Raw genomic sequence first — 18,773 nt, 5'->3', positions numbered from 1 at the left:
ATCATGGGAAACAGCAAAAGGTTCTCAAGAGACGTTGTTTTACAACATACTGCCCAGTCCTCCTCGAAGCTGTCAGGGCTACCAAAAACAAGGAGTCTGAGAAACTGTCACAGCCAAGAGGAGCCTCAGGAGACAGGATGACTAAATGCAACATGTGATCCTGACAGAAAAAGGACATTAGGGAAAAGCCAAGAAAACCTGAATAAACTATGGGCTTTAGTTACTAACAATGTTGATTCATTGTTTGCAATAACTGATGTTGATTCATTAACTGCAATAAATGAGCTGTCGTAACGTAAGAGGCTAATAAGGCGGGAGATGGGGGTGGGCTGTATGGGAATTCTTGATACCTCTTCACAGTTTGTCTATACATCTAAAACTAGTCTAGAAGGTGAGGGTTGAAAAATTACCTATTGGGTACAACGTTCACTATTCAGGTTGTAACCACCTAATGGGTTCATTTTGCCCGCTGCCCAAATAGATAGAGCCGATTTATCAAGACAGGGTAATTACAAAAAGGAAAGTTTTGTTTTTTTGAGACAGAGTCTCGCTCTGTCACCCAGGCTGGAGTGCAGTGGCGCGAGCTCAGCTCACTGCAACCTCCGCCTCCCAGGTTCAAATGATTCTCCAGCCCCAGCCTCCTGAGTAGCTGGGACTACAGGCGTGCACCACCGTGTCCGGCTAATTTTTGTATTTTTAGTAGGGACAGGGTTTCACCATGTTGGCAAGGCTGGTCTCGAGCTCCTGACCTCAGGTGATCTGCCTGCCTCGGCCTCACAAAGTGCTGGGATTACAGGTGTGAGCCACCGCACCTGGCCTGTTTTGTTTTGTTTTGAGGCAGGGTGTCGCTCTCTAAGGCTGGAGTGCAGTGGTACAATCACGGCTCACTGCACCCTTGACCTCTTGAGCTCCTCTTGCCTCAGCCTCCCCAGTAGCTGGGACCACAGGTGCATGTCACCACCCCAGCTAATTTTTAAATTTTTTGTAGAGACAAGGTCTCGCTATGTTGCCCAGGCTGGTCTCGAACCCCTGGGATCAAGTGATCTGTGTCAGGCCTCTGAGCCCAAGCTAAGCTACCATATCCCCTGTGACCTGCACGTATACATCCAGATGGCCTGAAGCAACTGAAGATCCATAAAATTAGTGAAAATAGCCTTAACTGATGACATTCCAGCATTGTAATTTGTTTCTGCCCTACCCTAACTGATCAATGTACTTTGTCATCTCCCCTACTCTTGAGAAGGTTCTTTGGAATTCTCCCCACCCTTGAGAATGTGCTTTGTGAGATCTGCCAAACATTGCTCCTAACTCCACCGCCTATCCCGAAACCTATAAGCACTAATGATAATCCCATCACCCTTTGCTGACTCTCTTTTCGGACTCAGCCCACCTGCACCCAGGTGAAATAAACAGCCTTGTTGCTCACACAGAGCCTATTTGGTGGTCTCTTCACATGGACGCGTGAGACAACTGCCCACCTAGTCCTCCCAAAATGCTGGGATTATAGGTGTGAGTCACCAGGTCCAGCCCAGAAAGAGTTTAATACACGTAGAGGAGACTGGAGTTTTATTATTACTCAAATCAGCTGCCCTGAAATTTTGAAGGCTATGATTTTTTTTTTTTTTTTTGAGACGGAGTCTCACTCTGTCACCCAGGCTGGAGTGCAGTGGCATGATCTGGGCTCACTGCAACCTCCGCCTCCCCCAGGTTCAAGTGATTCTCCTGCCTCAGCCTCCTGAGTAGCTGGAATTACAGGCTCGTGCCACCACACCTGGTTAATTTTTTTTTTTTTTTTTTTTTTTTAGTAGAGACAGGGCTTCACCATGTTAGCCAGGATGGTCTTGATCTGCTGACCTCATGATCCACCCATGTCAGCCTCCCAAAGTGTTGGGATTACGGGCATGAGCCACCGTGCCCAGCCCTGAAGGCTAGGATTTTTTTTTTTTTTTTTTTTTTTGAGACGGAGTGTCACTCTGTTGCCCAGGCTGGAGTGCAGTGGCATGATCTGGGCTCACTGCAACCTCCGCCTCCCGGGTTCAAGCGACTTCTGGCTAACTTTTGTATTTTTAGTAGAGACAGGGGTTTCACCATGTTGGGCAGGCTGCTCTTGAACTCCTGACCTCAAGTGACCTGCCCGCCTCGGCCTCTCAAAGTGCTAGGATTACAGGTGTGAGCCACCGTGCCCAGCCCGAAAGCTAGGAATTTTTTAAAGATAGTTTGGCGGACAGGGGACTAGGGAATGGGTGCCACTGACTGGTTGGGTGGGGGATGATTCTTGTGTGCTGAACTGAGTCTGCTTTTAGATGGGGCCACAGGACTTTGAGTCATAGGTCTCTGTGGTCCGGGTGGAGCCATCTGGTAGTGAGAAATGCAAAAATCTGCAAAGACCTCTCAAAAAGCCTTAGGTTCTACAATAGTGATATTATCTACAGGAGTAATCGGAGAAGTTACAAATCTCTTGACCTCTGAACAATGGCTGGTCATCATTAATGCTTACATGTTAGCAGAATCCAGGCCCCTCTCATCCTCCTAACCTGCTGCTCTTTAATTAGTTTTTCGTCTTGGGAACGTCTATTATCATTTAAACTATAAACTAAATTTCTCCCAAAGTTAGCTTGGCCCATGCCCAGGAAAGACCAAGAGCAGTTTGGAGGGTAAATGCAGATAGGGTTGGTGAGATCAGATTTCTCACTGGCGTAATTTTGTTACTGTTATAGTTTTTGCAAGGCGGCTTTAGGGTGACGGGTCTGCTGAAAGCTTAGACTTCACCACCACGAAATACATGTATATAACAAAACCACACTTGTACCCTCTCAATATATAAAACGAATAAAACCAGTCTAATAAAAGTTTATATAAAATGTAAAAAAAACCAAAGCCTCCTTTCTGCGGGTCTGTGTAAACGAGCACAGCTGGTGGGAAGGGCGGGGGTGGGGGTTCTGCTGCCCCCCATCCCCTCCCTGCTGCAGGCCCTCTCCCCCAGCCCCATTCTTTCTGTTCTCCGCTTGGCTGCAGCCGCACATCGGCCCCCTCCCCAGGAGCTGGAAGTACAAAGCCCTTCCAGGTGGACTCTGGCTCCCTCTTTGTTCCCAGCTTATTCTAATTCCGAAGCTCATTGTGCCCGGCTCGCCTCCAGAAGAGGAGGCGCCCCCACCCTGTCTCCAGCTGCCCGTCCTCCCAGGATAACCAGTCACCCCAGGACCGGGTGGCCCCCCCACCCAGCCCCTCCCTCGTCCGCAGCTGCCCTAGACTTGAGTGGGCCCAGGCCTCCCCCAACAAACGGGAGCATTCCGGCTAGCCCCCCTCCCCTGCCCTCCCTCCAGCTCCCCCTCTCCTCCCCTCTCCCTCCTCCTCAGCTCCTACTCCAACCTCCAGCCCCAGCTGGGGCCTGAAAGGCCGCCCGCTCCCTGGGACACTGTAGGGGGAGGGCGCAGCTCTCCTTGGTCGCCTCTGCCCCAGAGAACAGTTTGCTTCTCACCCAGGAGCCATCATAAGAGCTCTGGGCTGGGCACAGGTCGCAGGGCACCCCCACCCCCTCCTGCACATGCTTGGAACCCCCATTCGGTGAGTAGAACACAAGGGCTTGGCAAGACAGGCAGAGGCTTGGACAGGGCTGGCGCGGGAGAGCCACCTGGCCCTCAGCTGGGGGCCTGGAGAGCCCACCCTGCCCCTCGCCAGCAGCTGCTGCCCCCAGGCCGAGCCTGACATGCCTTGACAAAGCCCGAGAACGCTTTGAAGCCTTCGGACGTGGGAGAGGACCCAGCCAGGGCTGGAAATCGCTTTGGCTTCGTTCCCCCAACTGCTCAGCAGCTCATGGGAGCAGCCTCAGAAGACCCTGTCACTGGCCGCCCAGGTCAGAGCCTGTGACAGAGACCAGAGCTCTGTCCTGGGTTCCCCGGGAACTCCAGCCTCACCAGCCTGAACTTCATGCACTGCTCAAAGAGGCCCAGCTCGCCCTGGCTGGGCAGGGGCGTCTCCCAGGGTAGCTGACGTGGGGAGGATTCCTGAACCTCCCTCAGGAGCCTCCTGGGACAGAGTCCTGGAGGTCAGCAGAGAAAGGGAAGCCCAGGCTGTGGGTCCTGCGTGGAGGGAAAACTCAGGGGGAATGCCCTGAGGCTGGGAGGCCACAGCCCCGTCACACTCCATCTTGTAGTCTTGGAGAAAAATTTAGTTCTACCTCCAGGGCACAGAAAAGCCCAGAGAAGGGATGAGACAAAGGAGGGGCTGCTTAGATTTGTGCTTCAGGAGGGTTCCTCTGGCTGCTCAGAGAATGCGGTTTGGGGTCTGGCCCAGGCCGTGAAGAGTTCAGTCACTACCGGGTCCAGACCAGCTGGAGGCAGGGAGGCGGGGGCCTGGCCCAGGGGCTGGTAGTGGGTGCACCCCAGGCTGGGCTGGCAAGGGGTGGGGAAGAAGGTGGGTGTGGGAAGGGGTGGCTGCCCGGAGAAGAGCCCAGTTCCAGGAGGTCGAGGGAGTCAGGTATGGGGGCCCACTGAACCTCCCCTCAGATGTGTGGGCCCCCACTCCGAGGGTCCGTGAAGCAGTGGCAGCCCCTCACCCTTCACTTCTGTCTCCAGTACCCTCCAGCCCGGCCACCTCGCCCTCTGCCTCGGCCACCTCTGATCTCACAGAGGCAGCAGCAGTCGGGGGTGGCAACTTCTCATGATCCTGCCCCTGGCCTCGGAACCCACCAGAGGAGGAGCTGCAGCAGTGGTCACTTCCCCAAAGTGCCATCGGCTCTCCTACATCCTTCTCGAGCCTCCACTCTCTCTCCCTTCCACACCCACCCCTTGGACAAGCAAAATCTGAAAGTCTCCCCTGCCCGCGGCTCCCAGAGCTGTCTGGCGGTGGCCTGCACTCTCCCTCAAAGCGGCCCTCCCCCAGGTCACTATCCTCCCTTTGCTGACATCAGGCGCCCACCCCACACTCCTGCTGGGCTGAGGCCCTCCGAGCCTACTTCACTGGGTCCTCTTCTCAGTTCTCTCAAAGGCCATGGGGTTTGCCTGCAGTCCAGCTGGGTCAGCCCTCTTCCCTCTGTCCTGGGTCCTTGAGTGGCCCCGCTTCTTTAGGCCATCTATGAGTCACTTCTCTAACGCCCCTGTCTCCAGACCAGCTTCAGTCAAAAGCTGGGCCAGAGAAGACCCTAGTGAGAAACTTCAGATGAGCAGTGTGACCCTGCCACCTCAAAGGTACCCACCCACCACCCCTAGTCTAAGCATAGGTGACACCGCCTGTCTCCCCCAATCACACACACCCCTTGAGGCTCCTCCTCCAAGCCTGGGTGGGGACACTGCCCCTCCCTCACCCAGCAAGCTCAATCTGGCTTGGGCCGGAACTGCTTTTCTTCCTAAAGCTGGCCGGATGGCCTCGGGCTTAGCTTAACGGGATGAGCCATCTGGGGACTGCAGTGTCCACGATCAGATCAGGGAGCTTGAGGTTGAGGGGGGCACACCTTACCTCCCAGGCCAGGACAATGACCCCTTCCTTCCCCACCCCACCCCCAGGCTACTCTTAGCCCTAGAAAATTCTAAACAAGCTGCTCAGCTGGCGGCGGAGAGGCAGCCCAACATGCTGACTCTTGCTGGGGAGGCCTTGAGGGTCCTGGGGAGAGGAACACGGGGTGGGTGGGGGGCGGGCATCCAGGACCTCAGGGCTGAGGCCTTTGGGGAAGGGTCTGTGCACCCGCCAGGCACCAGGGGGCAGCCTTGCCTTATTCCCGCTCCGGTCCCCTCAAGTCCGAAGCCCCTACCCACTCTCACGCCAGGCAAGGGGTGGGGGCCGCCGGGGTCATTTACCCAAGCCCCTTCTCTGCCTTGGTGACAAAGTCGAGCCTTGCTCATCAGCCAGGCAGGCTCGCCTCTGCCCACTGTGGAGACACAGAGGCCTGTCACCTGAAGAGCTGGTCCCGGCCTCCAGATCCAGGGTAGCCGGGAAGCTTTAGCCCCCATTGGGGCAGCCTTGGACAGAGCTCGAGGAAGGAGGGGATACCAGGAGGAGACGGCTGCAGCCTGCCAGGAGCGGGCAGAAAGGGAGAAAAGGGGAGGCGGAGGGCTGAGGGGGCCCGGGGGACGTCTTCCTAGGGCTGGGAGGGGCCGGCCGGCCGGGAAGCCTGGGCCGCACTAGGGACCGGCGACCCTGGGGCGAGGGGCGGCCCGGGGCCCTGCGGGAGGCGCTGCCGGCCGCCCTAGGTAGCAACCATCCAGCCTCCCGCTGGAGCGGCGTCTCCTCCCCGGGAGGAGGGCAGGGAGGAGGTGGGCGGAGTGTGACGAGGAGGGCGGGAGGGAGGGATGCGGGAGGGGGAGGGGGAGGGAGGCCGGCCGGCCGGCCGTGGGGGTGGGGCGATAGTGACATCACCCCGGAGTCGGTTTTTAAGCGGCGGCCGGCCGGGGACGGGGAAGAGAGGGACAGTCGGAGCGTGGTGGCGAGTTGCTGAGCCCGCCGCGGCCCCGAGAGCGGCTGCAGCCGCCGCCGCCGGGAAGGAGGGGGCGAGGCGCGCCCGAGCCGCCGTCGCTGTCGCCGCCGCCGCCACCGGAGTCGCGGGCAAGCCGGGCAGCCGCTGTGGGCCCCGGCCGGGGCGGGGGGCGCGGGCCGCAGGCCCCTGCTCCGGCCGCCGCTTGCAGACCGCCGGCGCCGATGTCGCCCGCGCCCCGCTAGGGTGAGCCTCTGGTGGGGCGAGGAGCCGCCGCAGCCGCCGCCGCCCGAGCCGCGGGCAGGAGCCTCGGGAGCCGCCGCCGCCGCCGCCCGGCCGGGCCCCGCCGCCGCCCGCGCGCCCCCGGGCCCCCGACACACATGAGATTCTTCAGGCTCACTTTCAAGTGCTTCGTGGACTGCTTCTGACTGCGCCGCCTGCGCCCCATACCCCGCCGCCCGCCCGCCGCCCCGTCCCCCGGCCCGGCCGCCCCCCGGCCCCCGGCGGGCCCGCGCCCTCGGGGTCCTCCCCGGTGCCCCCGGCGCCCCCGCCTGACCGCCGCCCCCCGCGAGGTGCCGCGACCCCGGCCCGGCCGTGCGGCCTGCCGGGGCCATGGCGAAGAAGAGCGCCGAGAACGGCATCTATAGCGTGTCCGGCGACGAGAAGAAGGGCCCCCTCATCGCGCCCGGGCCCGACGGGGCCCCGGCCAAGGGCGACGGCACCGCGGGCCTGGGGACACCCGGCGGCCGCCTGGCCGTGCCGCCGCGCGAGACCTGGACGCGCCAGATGGACTTCATCATGTCGTGCGTGGGCTTCGCCGTGGGCCTGGGCAACGTGTGGCGCTTCCCCTACCTCTGCTACAAGAACGGCGGAGGTGAGCGCCCCCGCCCGCCGGGGCCCCCTCCCCCAGCAGGCCGCCGGCCCCCAACGCCCGACCCCCCGGGCCGCCGCGGGGAGGTGAAGTCCGGGCAGCGGGTGGCCCCCGGGCACGCGGGGGTCGGGGCCGCCCCTCGTCCGCCGCTGCCGCTTGGTGGCCGGGCCGGGCGCCTCCACCCCCCCTAGCAGTCATGTGCCTGGCAGGGTGGGGGGAGGGGGCCGGCGATGCCCGCGGGGCTGCCCCCCAGACTCCCGGGCTGGGAGGAGCGATTGGCCACCGAGGTGGGAAACCAGGCCTGCGCCTTGGGGTCTACGCGAGGTAAGGAGCCCTGGCTGCCCCCGCGGGTCGGGCACACAAGCGGCATATTGTGTGGGCCCCCCACGTGTGCACACACACGAACACACACACACACAATGGGCCACTCTGTCCCTCCCCTGCCCTCCCCACCCCTCGCGGCCCTCCTGCCCCTCCCCTCTGGCCCGGGCCTGGAACACTGGGTGCCCGAGCCAGGCTTGGGAAGCCTGCGGCCTGGCCCGCCTGGCGCCGCCACTGGACACACTGCATGCACGTCCCATGCCCGCCCGCCCGGGTCCAGCTTAGCAACAGCGATGGGCACGCGTGTGTCCTATGACTACAAAACAGCACTGGGGTTGCTGGAAGCTGAAGTGACCCGGTGATGGGTGGGAAACAGAGGTCCAGAGCAAAGGCCTTTGCCCAAGGTCAGGAGAAGGATGCTGGGACCTGGAGTCAGGCAAGTTGCAGCCAAGCTCAGCCTCTGAGTAGTGGAGGGAGCCCAGCCAGGGCAAGGGTAGGAGGCCTAGAGAGAAGGGGGCGGTGGCACCCGGCTCTCCCTGCCCTTCTGCCACCCTCACCCCAGCCTGCTGGCCAGGGCCTGTGTCTGGCCTTGCCCATATGCCTATCTCCTGCAGAGCCTGACTCCCTGGGCTTGCTAAGGCCGGCCTGGCCCCTCTTCCCACACCTGTCTCCCTCTGTCCTTGCACATCGCCATCCCACCAGCAGTAGACTGCGACCCACCCACCCTCTGCCTTGGACCTCACATTTGCAGGCAGGCGTCCAAGTGCAGGACAGTCACGTTCCCTGCCTTTGGACAAGCCCCCCAGGCCTGATCACCCATCCTTGGCGCACATACCCCACTGTGCTGCCTGAAACAGGGAACTGCGGCACTAGGGACAGCCTGCATGTCTGAGCGTGCGTCCTCCATGGCCATCACCCCAAGTGACCATGGGGGTGGAAGCCCTGTGGGCCTAGGGCCCCTCTGCTACCCAGGGAATAGGGCTCCAATGGCTCAGGGGCTACTGTAGCCCCTCTTCAACACACTCAACCCACCCCCACAAGACTCCACCTGGGGCCTGAGTCAGCGGCCACCCCTACACTGACTCACCCAGTGGGAAGTTGTGATGGGGCCTTTGGAGTCTGGGCTGGCCCGCTGGGCCTGGGCAGCCTGGCTGGGGGCCACCCTGAGTTCACCCTGTCCCTCCACCCCCAGGTGTGTTCCTTATTCCCTACGTCCTGATCGCCCTGGTTGGAGGAATCCCCATTTTCTTCTTGGAGATCTCGCTGGGCCAGTTCATGAAGGCCGGCAGCATCAACGTCTGGAACATCTGTCCCCTGTTCAAAGGTGAGCAGCCCTTGGCCAGCCTCAGGGACTGCCCCCTTTTCCCAGCTGGCTTCCACTTGAGATATCTTTTTCCTGTCCTGAGTACCAGGCCTGGGGCCACGTGATGGCGCCCCAGTCTCAAGGGGGGAGCCTGGAGATGTTCAGGCTGCACAGTGAACTTGGGGAAGCGGGGACTAGAGGGGGCATAGGCAGCTCCACAAGGCAAGGACAGGCCAGGCATAGCCAGGCTGGGGGCAGACCCGCCCAGCACACTTGGCTTTCTAGGTAGGTACTACTATTACTATCCCCAAGGACGCGGGGGCACAGAGTGGAGCAACATACTGAGGTTGCCCACTGCGGGGGCAACTGTCTCCAACACTACCTTAGGCTACTAGAAACCGCCCCCCCAACCGACCACCACCACCAGCTGCTGTGGACTGGAGGCTACTGGGTGGCTAGGCGGAGGCTTGGACCTCCTGGAACCGCCATGGTGGCCGTGGGACCCGCAGAAAGGGGCCAGGTGTTGTGAGGCTGGAGACTCAACATTACTTGGTCACATGGGGACAGGGGGAGAGGGGCTCGCTCTGCCTTGGGTTTGGGGGGCGGCTGGAGGAGAGGAGACAGGCTGGGGAGTCAGCCTAGTGTTGGGGCTCACACAAGGGGGAGTCCAGGGGGGTCAGGAGCACCACACAGAAGGCTCCAGGAGGACAGACGGTGGGAGCATTGCCAGCCCGGGTCGGGAGATAAAGGGGTGGTGGAGGGAGGTGGCCAGGAAAGAATTCACATGGCAAGGACTTCCCGGCCCCAGGCCTGGGCTACGCCTCCATGGTGATCGTCTTCTACTGCAACACCTACTACATCATGGTGCTGGCCTGGGGCTTCTATTACCTGGTCAAGTCCTTCACCACCACGCTGCCCTGGGCCACATGTGGCCACACCTGGAACACTCCCGACTGCGTGGAGATCTTCCGCCATGAAGACTGTGCCAATGCCAGCCTGGCCAACCTCACCTGTGACCAGCTTGCTGACCGCCGGTCTCCTGTCATTGAGTTCTGGGAGTGAGTCCGGCACCCCTGGGCCAAGCCCATCCCATCCCCTAGGTCTCCCTCACATGGCCTGGCTCCAGGGGAATGGCCCTGAGCGGGGGGCCAGGGTGTTGCCTGGCAGTCCAACCTGGATCCTGCCTGCCCTCAGAGAGTCCTGGGGCTAGCCGCAGGGGCTGGGCCAGGTCGGGCCTCGCTCTTGGGTTCGGCAGCCTATCACTGTCCTGGTCACTCCCACCAGATGGGGGAGCTGGGGCTGCATGTGGGGTGGGGTGGGAGTGGCCTCCCAATGGCCAGGGGCTCTTGGGCTCCAGGCCGAGCCCAGATGGACAAAGAGGGACCCGCTGAACCCTGGGCTGTAGGAGAGAAAGGAGCCACAACTCCTGGGGGTAGACCCTGTGGCTCCATCCTCTGCTGGCACAGGCCTCAAGGGACCTCCCTCCCTCCCCTAGGAACAAAGTCTTGAGGCTGTCTGGGGGACTGGAGGTGCCAGGGGCCCTCAACTGGGAGGTGACCCTTTGTCTGCTGGCCTGCTGGGTGCTGGTCTACTTCTGTGTCTGGAAGGGGGTCAAATCCACGGGAAAGGTACCACTAGAGGCATGCAGGGGGGAGGGTGTCTCAGCCCTGGGAGCGGGATGTCTGTGCCAGGCACACCTGTGGCAACAGGAGGTGACCAGACAGGGTCTAGCCCTAAGGAAGGGGGAGGTACTGAAAGCCAAGCAACGCTCCCCACCCTCCACATCCAGGGCCCGGCAGGTACTGCCCCTTCCCTGTGCCCATCACCCCCACCGGTGCCCTCCTGCCAGTCTCTGACTCTTGTGACAGTCTGGGTGGACCTGGTCTGACCATCTGTTACCTGCTTGTCTTGCCTTGGGGACCCAGAGCAAAGTCTGGCCACATCCCCTGGGGGCTCCCGGTCAGGCTGGGGAGTCACCTGAACAAAGAAGACAGTGTCTAGAGCTGTGGGACATGGCCAGGTCCCTGGGGGACAAGGTCCCCAGAGCAGCATGTGGGAAGAGGGGGCAGATGGTGTGGCGGCCGCATCTCGCCTGCCTCTGCCTGGCCCAGTTCCACTCTCCACCTGCTCAGCCCCCACCTCTCTCCAGAAGAGGAGGGGACCTGGCCCTGATCCAATACCCCGCTCCCTGCCTGGGCCTCCCACACCTGCACTGCCCACACACACGCACACAGCCCTCACTCCCCACATGCTCCACACCTCCTGTCCCCACTGAGGAGAGCTCCCAGAGGCTCACCTGCTCCCGAACGACATGCATCCTGCAGACAAGGTGCCCAGAGAGCTTCCCCCAGCAATTGCCAGGGCTGCCAGGGCCCAGCCTTGCCCCTAGCTTCCTCTGGTGGGAGCCATGGCTCCGAGGAGAATGGGGACCTCTGAACATACCTGTCCGCAGGGGGGACCGGAGGCGCCGGGAGTGGGGGTGTGAGGGAGGTGGTGCCATGGCGCCCACTGAGCAGCCTGGCCCCCCAGATCGTGTACTTCACTGCTACATTCCCCTACGTGGTCCTGGTCGTGCTGCTGGTGCGTGGAGTGCTGCTGCCTGGCGCCCTGGACGGCATCATTTACTATCTCAAGCCTGACTGGTCAAAGCTGGGGTCCCCTCAGGTGAGGTGGAGGTGGGGAGGCTGCAGCAGGGTGCTGCGGGGGAGCCCTACAGGCCCCTCACGCCTGTGCTCACCGTACCTCCTCTAGGTGTGGATAGATGCGGGGACCCAGATTTTCTTTTCTTACGCCATTGGCCTGGGGGCCCTCACAGCCCTGGGCAGCTACAACCGCTTCAACAACAACTGCTACAAGTAAGCACCGCCGCCCTACTACTGGTGCCCTGCCCCGCCCTGCCCAGCAGCCTAACCTGTCCACTCTGGCCCCTCCACCCCTCAGGGACGCCATCATCCTGGCTCTCATCAACAGCGGGACCAGCTTCTTTGCTGGCTTTGTGGTCTTCTCCATCCTGGGCTTCATGGCTGCAGAGCAGGGTGTGCACATCTCCAAGGTGGCAGAGTCAGGTAGGGCCCTACCCCCAGCCCCACCTCCAGAGCAGCAACTGCCACCCAGATGCATGATGTACACGAACACACAATATAAATGCTGAGAAGTGACAAGGATTCAAACGGAACTTGTCAGATTGTGGGCCTGCGGGGGCAGGTCCTGGGATTTGTCAATGTTGACAGGGAGAAAGGACCTCCCAGCCCCTGCTGCACGACCCAGGGTTCACAGCTCCTGCGGCAGGAGAGGGCACGGGCGCGAGTGTTGCAGGCAGGGCTCAGGGTGCACACAGGGCAGGATGTCAGCTGCAAGGTCTAGAGCCTGCACCTTTCCCACAGGGCCGGGCCTGGCCTTCATCGCCTACCCGCGGGCTGTCACACTGATGCCAGTGGCCCCACTCTGGGCTGCCCTGTTCTTCTTCATGCTGTTGCTGCTTGGTCTCGACAGCCAGGTTTGCATGGAGCTCTGGGACAGGGAGCCAGGAGGGAGGCAGGGTGAGGGCTGCAGGCAAGGAAAGGGGTGGGAGGGTGGTGCGGGGCTCGGCCTGAGCTGCCCTGGCCACAGTTTGTAGGTGTGGAAGGCTTCATCACCGGCCTCCTCGACCTCCTCCCGGCCTCCTACTACTTCCGTTTCCAAAGGGAGATCTCTGTGGCCCTCTGTTGTGCCCTCTGCTTTGTCATCGATCTCTCCATGGTGACTGATGTGAGTGGGGTGGGGGGGTCTGCCTGTGACCTCTGGTGGCCATCCGCCATCCTTCCCTGACTGGGCTCTGTCCCCCAGGGCGGGATGTACGTCTTCCAGCTGTTTGACTACTACTCGGCCAGTGGCACCACCCTGCTCTGGCAGGCATTTTGGGAGTGCGTGGTGGTGGCCTGGGTGTATGGTAGGTCATGGCTGAGGGCTGGGCTGGGGGATGGTGGCAGGGAAGGCAGGTCTCCAGCTCAGCCCTCCCGCCTCTCCTGTCGCAGGAGCGGACCGCTTCATGGACGACATTGCCTGTATGATCGGGTACCGACCTTGCCCCTGGATGAAATGGTGCTGGTCCTTCTTCACCCCGCTGGTCTGCATGGTAAGGGCTAGGGTAGGTGGGGTGGGGTGGGGTCGGGGGCGAGGCAGGGTGGGGTGGGGGCCTCATTAACTGCAGCATTCTGGTCCATAGGGCATCTTCATCTTCAACGTTGTATACTACAAGCCGCTGGTCTACAACAACACCTACGTGTACCCGTGGTGGGGCGAGGCCATGGGCTGGGCCTTTGCGCTGTCCTCCATGCTGTGTGTGCCGCTGCACCTCCTGGGCTGCCTCCTCAGGGCCAAGGGCACCATGGCCGAGGTAAGGCTTCCGCCTGGCCCGCCCTCCCCTCCCCTGCTGTGAACATTCAACCCGGCCTGCTTCCTAGCCAGGGAGTGGCCCCAACTAGGGTGGCAGGCAGTGGGAACTGGAGAGAGGCAGAGGAAGTCGGTGACCCTGGGGGCTTCAGCATGTCCTCCTCTCCTGCAGCGCTGGCAGCACCTGACCCAGCCCATCTGGGGCCTCCACCACTTGGAGTACCGAGCTCAGGATGCGGATGTCAGGGGCCTGACCACCCTGACCCCAGTGTCCGAGAGCAGCAAGGTCGTCGTGGTGGAGAGTGTCATGTGACAGCCCAGCTCACATCACCAGCTCACCTCTGGTAGCCATAGCAGCCCCTGCTTCAGCCCCACCCACCCCATCCCTCCAGGGGGCCTGCCTTTCCCTGACACTTTTGGGGTCTGCCTGGGGGAGGAGGGGAGAAAGCACCATGAGTGCTCACTAAAACAACTTTTTCCATTTTTAATAAAACGCCAAAAATATCACAGCCCACCAAAAATAGATGCCTCTCCCCCTCCAGCCCTAGCCAAGCTGGTCCTAGGCCCTGCCTAGTGCCCCACCCCCAACCCACAGTGCTGCACTCCTCCTGCCCCTGCCATGCCCACCCCCTGCCCACCTCTCCAGCCTCTGCTCTGCAGCACACCCTTGGGTGACCCCTCACCCCAGAAGCAGCAGTGGCAGCTTGGGAAATGTGAGGAAGGGAAGGAGGGAGAGATGGGAGGGGGGAGAGGAGAAGGGAGGCAAGGGAGGGGCAGCAGAACCAAGGCAAATATTTCAGCTGGGCTACACCCCTCTCCCCATCCCTGTTATAGAAGCTTAGAGAGCCAGCCAGCAATGGAACCTTCTGGTTCCTGCGCCAATCGCCACCAATATCAATTGTGTGAGCTTGGGTGCGAGTGCACGCGTGCGTGAGTACGTAGAGTATATATAGATCTCTATCTCTTAGCAAAGGTGAATACCAGATGTAAATGGTGCCTCTGGGCAATGGAGGCTTGTATTTTGCACATTTTATAAAAACTTGAGAGAATGAGATTTCTGCTTGTATATTTCTAAAAAGAGGAAAGAGCCCAAACCATCCTCTCCTTACCACTCCCATCCCTGTGAGCCCCACCTTACCCCTCTGCCCCTAGCCAAGGAGTGTGAATTTATAGATCTAACTTTCATAGGCAAAACAAAAGCTTTGAGCTGTTGCGTGTGTGAGTCTGTTGTGTGGATGTGCGTGTGTAGTCCCCAGCCCCAGACTGGATTGGAAAAGTGCATGGTGGGGGTCTTGGGGCTGTCCCCACGCTGTCCCTTTGCCCACAAGTCTGTGGGGCAAGAGACTGCAGTTCTCCGTCCTGGGTGTCTGGGCTGCTCACCTGGCCTGTTCAGGCTTCCCACCCCGTGCCCTGGGCTGGGCACGCCCCCCGGAAGGGACCCCGGACACGGCTCCCACGTCCAGGCTTAAGGTGGATGCACTTCCCGCACCTCCAGTCTTCTGTGTAGCAGCTTTAACCCACGTACGTCTGTCACATCCAGTCCCAAGACGGCTGAGTGACCCAAGAAAAGCTTCCCCGACACCTGGACAGAGGCTGGAGGGCTGGGGCTGGGTGAGGGTGGCGGGCCTGCAGGGACATTCTTACTGTGCTAAAAAGCCACTGCAAACATAGCAATAAAAACATGTCATTTTCCAAAGCAGGCTCCTGCTTCCGCCTCTGCTGCTCTAAGAAGGGGTTGGGGTACAGGAGGTAGGGGGAACCCCCTCCAACTGGAGCTGCTGCAGTGTGGGCAAGGCTCTGCTCTGGAGGCCTCTGAGGTCGGCACCCTTCTGGAGAATGGGAAGGGAGTAGGGAAGGCAGCAGTCCAGGGAAAGCCTCATCCACCTGGAGCCTGGGAGAGCAGGACGAGAGTCAGCTGGAAAGCAGCCACACCCGTGGGGAAGGGTGGGTGTAAAGCCATGGGTGCTGAAATTTTCAAAACGTTGCCCCAAGAATTTATCACTGAACAGGTGCCTTGTGTCACTTGGGTTGGGCTGATAGCAGCAGAGAGGATAAGTCTTTGCATCAGGGATCAATTTTGAAGGTGGAGCCAATAGGGGCTGTGCATGACCAGGATGCAGGGCTCAAAGAAGAGTTAAGGACAACAGATTTGGCCTGAGCAAGAGGAAAGATGGAGCTGCCAGGTCCTGCAACGGGGAGGCAAGGAGAGAATGGTCCGGAGTCAGCCTTGGGTGTGTCATGCAGGAAGTGTCATCCAAGCGGAGATGTCTAGTTGGCAGGTGGACACAGAAGTTCCAGAAAGTACTGGAGATGGAACTTTGCAAGTTCTTACCACATAGAGATGACACTGAAAGCCCTGAGCCTGGGGAGCTCCCAGGGACGCCACAAGTCCGGAGACACAATGAGAGGGGCAGAGGGGAGATGGCAGCAGCGATGGGGGAGTATGCCTGAGAGCTGGTGGGGTCCCTCCACATGTCAGGGAGGAGCAGTGGCTGGCTCCATCTGTCCAGTGCTGCTGCTGCTGGTGAAGGACAGTGACCTGCAGAATGCTCACTGGGTCTGGCAAGGGGGCCTGGCGAGGGTGGCTTGTGTGAGGGGGTGCGTGTGAAAGGCTGGTTGTGCGACTGAGAAAAGGGGTGGCGGCAGCTCAGTGTTATCTGCAGATAAAGGGAGAGACACAATGTAGTTCATCCAGACAAGGAAATATGAGCCGGCCTAGAAAAGGAAGGAACTCCAACACAAGATAACATGGCTGACCTTGGAGGACATCTGTGAAATGAGCCATCACAAAGGGACACTTGCTGTAGGGTTCTGCTCCTGTGAGACAGGGCCTTACATGAGAGGAGGGAGATCCACAGAGACAGAGGGCAAGTGTGGGTACCAGGGGCTGGGGACAGGGTGAGGAGTGTTGAGTGGGGACAGAGTGTCAGTTTGAGAAAATAAATTCTAGAGGTGGATGGAAGTGGTGGCTGCGCAACACAGTGACTGCACTTAATGATGGTGAAAATGGCTCATTACATATACATTGATGACACTATATATATGTATGATATATATGCATTTTACCATGAGAAGAAGAGGCGGAGAGGAATTGGAGACAGTGAGTACAGACAGGTCCTTTGAGGGACGGGACCCCATGCACAAGATGAGCATGTGGCACCCCACCCTGAAAGGGCTGGGTGCCGTGGCGGGGCAGAGCAGGCAAGGCAGTGGGCGGCTCAGGCAGGCACAGAGAGCATCAGGGATTGGAGCCTGTGAAGGGGGAGCAGGTGGCCCCTCAGAGCAAAGTAACAGCTTGGGCTGCTCCGTTTGCGTCCTGCCCAGGACTGCTATCGTGCTATGGGAGAACACCCAGAGGCCCTGCTCCTCAGCAGGCAGCACCCCCTATGGAAGGGCTTTACCCCTAAACTTCTGGAGCCAGGGGAGGGACCTGGCTTGGAATACAGCCAAGAAGAGCCTGGGTGAGAAATACATGGACCAGGCAGGGAGCAGAGAAAGGAGTGGCAGTGTAGTCCCACCCTAGCTCAGCCGGGGGCTCTGGAGCCTGTCCTGCGGTCCCCAGGCCCCATCTCTTCAGCACTATTGTTTCCAGTTTTCTTTCTCTTCCTGCGAAGCCTCTCCTCTCACCATGCCTGTACCTTCAAGAACCCTGCCTGCTGGCAGCTCCCAAATCTCCAGCCTGGCCCTCCTTAGCTGCAAAAGTGCTTCCAAACGTCAAGACCTCTCCCCAGGGTGCCCCAGGCCCTCACACAGCCCCTGCCCCCAACCAACTCCAACTGTCCTGCAGCCCACGGTCACCCTCAGGACCCCTTGAGCTCAGGCCAACTGCTTTATATACTATCAGCCAGGTCTCTCTGCCTGGATGACAATCACCCTCTGCTAATTGTTCTCCACAACTCCAGGCCAAATGCCCTCCAAGTCACCTCATGCACCACAATGACACCAAACACACAGAAAAAAGACATTGAAGAAAGGAAACTTCACAGAGGCGTGTCATTTAAAGTGGGTCCTGAAATAGAGACACCATTTCCTCAGGACTTAGCTCCTGCATCAGGGGTTAGGACACAGAGATCAACAAGCAGCAGGCTTTGCCCTCAAGCAGCTCGCAGTCTAGCGGAAGATGGGTAAGAAAACAGATCAGGACGCCCACGGGTGCAGATGCCCTGGAACAGAAGCTGATCCAGGAAAACGTGAGCCTGCAGGTCGCCCTCCAGTCAAGGCTGGGCAAGCGCCTCAATTTCCATCTCTAAGAGCCTGTGCCCCCTTCTCCCGCCCAGTTGTTGTTCCATCACTCCACTAGAAAGGGCACTCCAGAAGCTGGCCTCGTGAAGCTTTCTGTCTGCTGCTGGCCTAGGCAGAACAGCGGAAAAGGCCGTCAGGGCTGGTGAGGGAAGCACCCATTTGGACTTTAGCCTTTCAAAGCTCAGAGAAGGGTGAGCTCAGGGAGGTCCAAGGTAGCAGAGAACATTTCCTGGAAAAGTGGGATCAGCCTTCGGCCTTGGCACAGCAACCAGAGGGCATCGCCCACGTGTCCCCTACTCCCTCAGACACCACGTCTCAGACCGCCTGGAAAGGGACAGAACTCAGCATGAAGCAGCTGTGCTGAGCACAGGGAAGGGTAACAGGATGCTAGAGAAGGGAACCACTGGCGTGGGCCCGGACAGGACAGGCAGAAGTGAGCATGCACAGCAGGCCATCAGCTACCCTGCCAGCATCAACATCCTTCAGGGGTCCCCTACCCCCGGTTCTAGGAGACACACCTCTAACCTGTTCCCCTGACCCTTCCGCCCAGTCCTCATGCAGACACCAGGCATAGCAGAGGCCCTGCAGGGTGGGAGCACTGTGCTACCGGCAGGGGCTGCCTTCCTCATGTGCTACTAGAGAGCAGCACAGCGCAGAGGCCTGGGCACCGACGCCAGGCAGCAAGCCCCGGTTCTGGCCTGGCTTGCTGTGGGCCTTCAAGACACAGCTCTGAGGGAGCCACGGGAGGGACACCCTGGAGCCAGCACAGCGCTCTGGTGGCAGGCACACACCCAACACGTTCTCAGGGACGGGGGCCCCAGCCCATTCCCAGCCCCTTTCTGCCTAGCTCTGCCCTGGGCCAGCTCCAGGTCACTGCCAAGGACAAGTCTCCTCTCCCAGCTGGCATTAGTCAGAGGTCATCCTGCAAACCTTCAGGAGGGGGTGGGGCAGGGAGTGACTAGTGGCGTTCTGCCACGTTCTGTCTGTCCCAAATGTGACGAACAGGAACCCAGAGAAGGCAAGCGAGTCCTCTACCCGGAAGCCCCGCCGCTTTACTGAGCCTCCCAAGCTGCCCACACCCAGGGAGGCAGACAGGACACACGCTCGGCGGGTGGCCCTGAAGTGAGGCCTGGCCCGGCCCAGGGAGCAGGAGGGCAGACAGGGCAGGGCCTTTGAGAACAGGTGTGAGCCTGGCCTTCAGTGGGGGAAACAGGTTGAAGGGCTGTGGCCGCTTGGGGGCTCCGGGCAGGAGAGGAAGC

General features: G+C 60.2%; 1 protein-coding gene across 1 annotated transcript; it reads left to right on the top strand.

Annotated features, from left to right (window-relative positions):
* The first annotated feature begins 6,384 nt into the window (after positions 1 to 6,384).
* SLC6A8 (solute carrier family 6 member 8) lies at positions 6,385 to 14,971 on the top strand. Its single transcript, XM_007993075.3, has 13 exons — positions 6,385 to 7,280; positions 8,791 to 8,922; positions 9,710 to 9,959; positions 10,397 to 10,529; positions 11,431 to 11,565; positions 11,653 to 11,756; positions 11,842 to 11,966; positions 12,285 to 12,397; positions 12,511 to 12,648; positions 12,727 to 12,829; positions 12,915 to 13,015; positions 13,106 to 13,276; positions 13,445 to 14,971. Exons 1-13 carry the CDS (start codon positions 7,019 to 7,021, stop codon positions 13,583 to 13,585), a joined length of 1,908 nt encoding a protein of 635 aa, XP_007991266.1. The 5' UTR covers positions 6,385 to 7,018; the 3' UTR covers positions 13,586 to 14,971.
* Positions 14,972 to 18,773: the final 3,802 nt, after the last annotated feature.

The sequence above is a fragment of the Chlorocebus sabaeus genome, chromosome X (genome assembly GCF_047675955.1).
Source record: "Chlorocebus sabaeus isolate Y175 chromosome X, mChlSab1.0.hap1, whole genome shotgun sequence".
In the NCBI taxonomy this organism is placed as follows: domain Eukaryota; kingdom Metazoa; phylum Chordata; class Mammalia; order Primates; family Cercopithecidae; genus Chlorocebus; species Chlorocebus sabaeus.
This window is presented reverse-complemented; position numbering and strand designations above follow the sequence as displayed.

Bases quoted from the DNA above. Each gene is read 5' to 3' on its own strand.
- SLC6A8 (XM_007993075.3), top strand. From the start codon at position 7,019: ATGGCGAAGAAGAGCGCCGAGAACGGCATCTATAGCGTGTCCGGCGAC. The intron at 11,967-12,284 runs GTAGGGCCCTAC...CCTTTCCCACAG, and splicing joins CTCCAAGGTGGCAGAGTCAG to GGCCGGGCCTGGCCTTCATC. The intron at 12,649-12,726 runs GTGAGTGGGGTG...TCTGTCCCCCAG, and splicing joins ATCTCTCCATGGTGACTGAT to GGCGGGATGTACGTCTTCCA.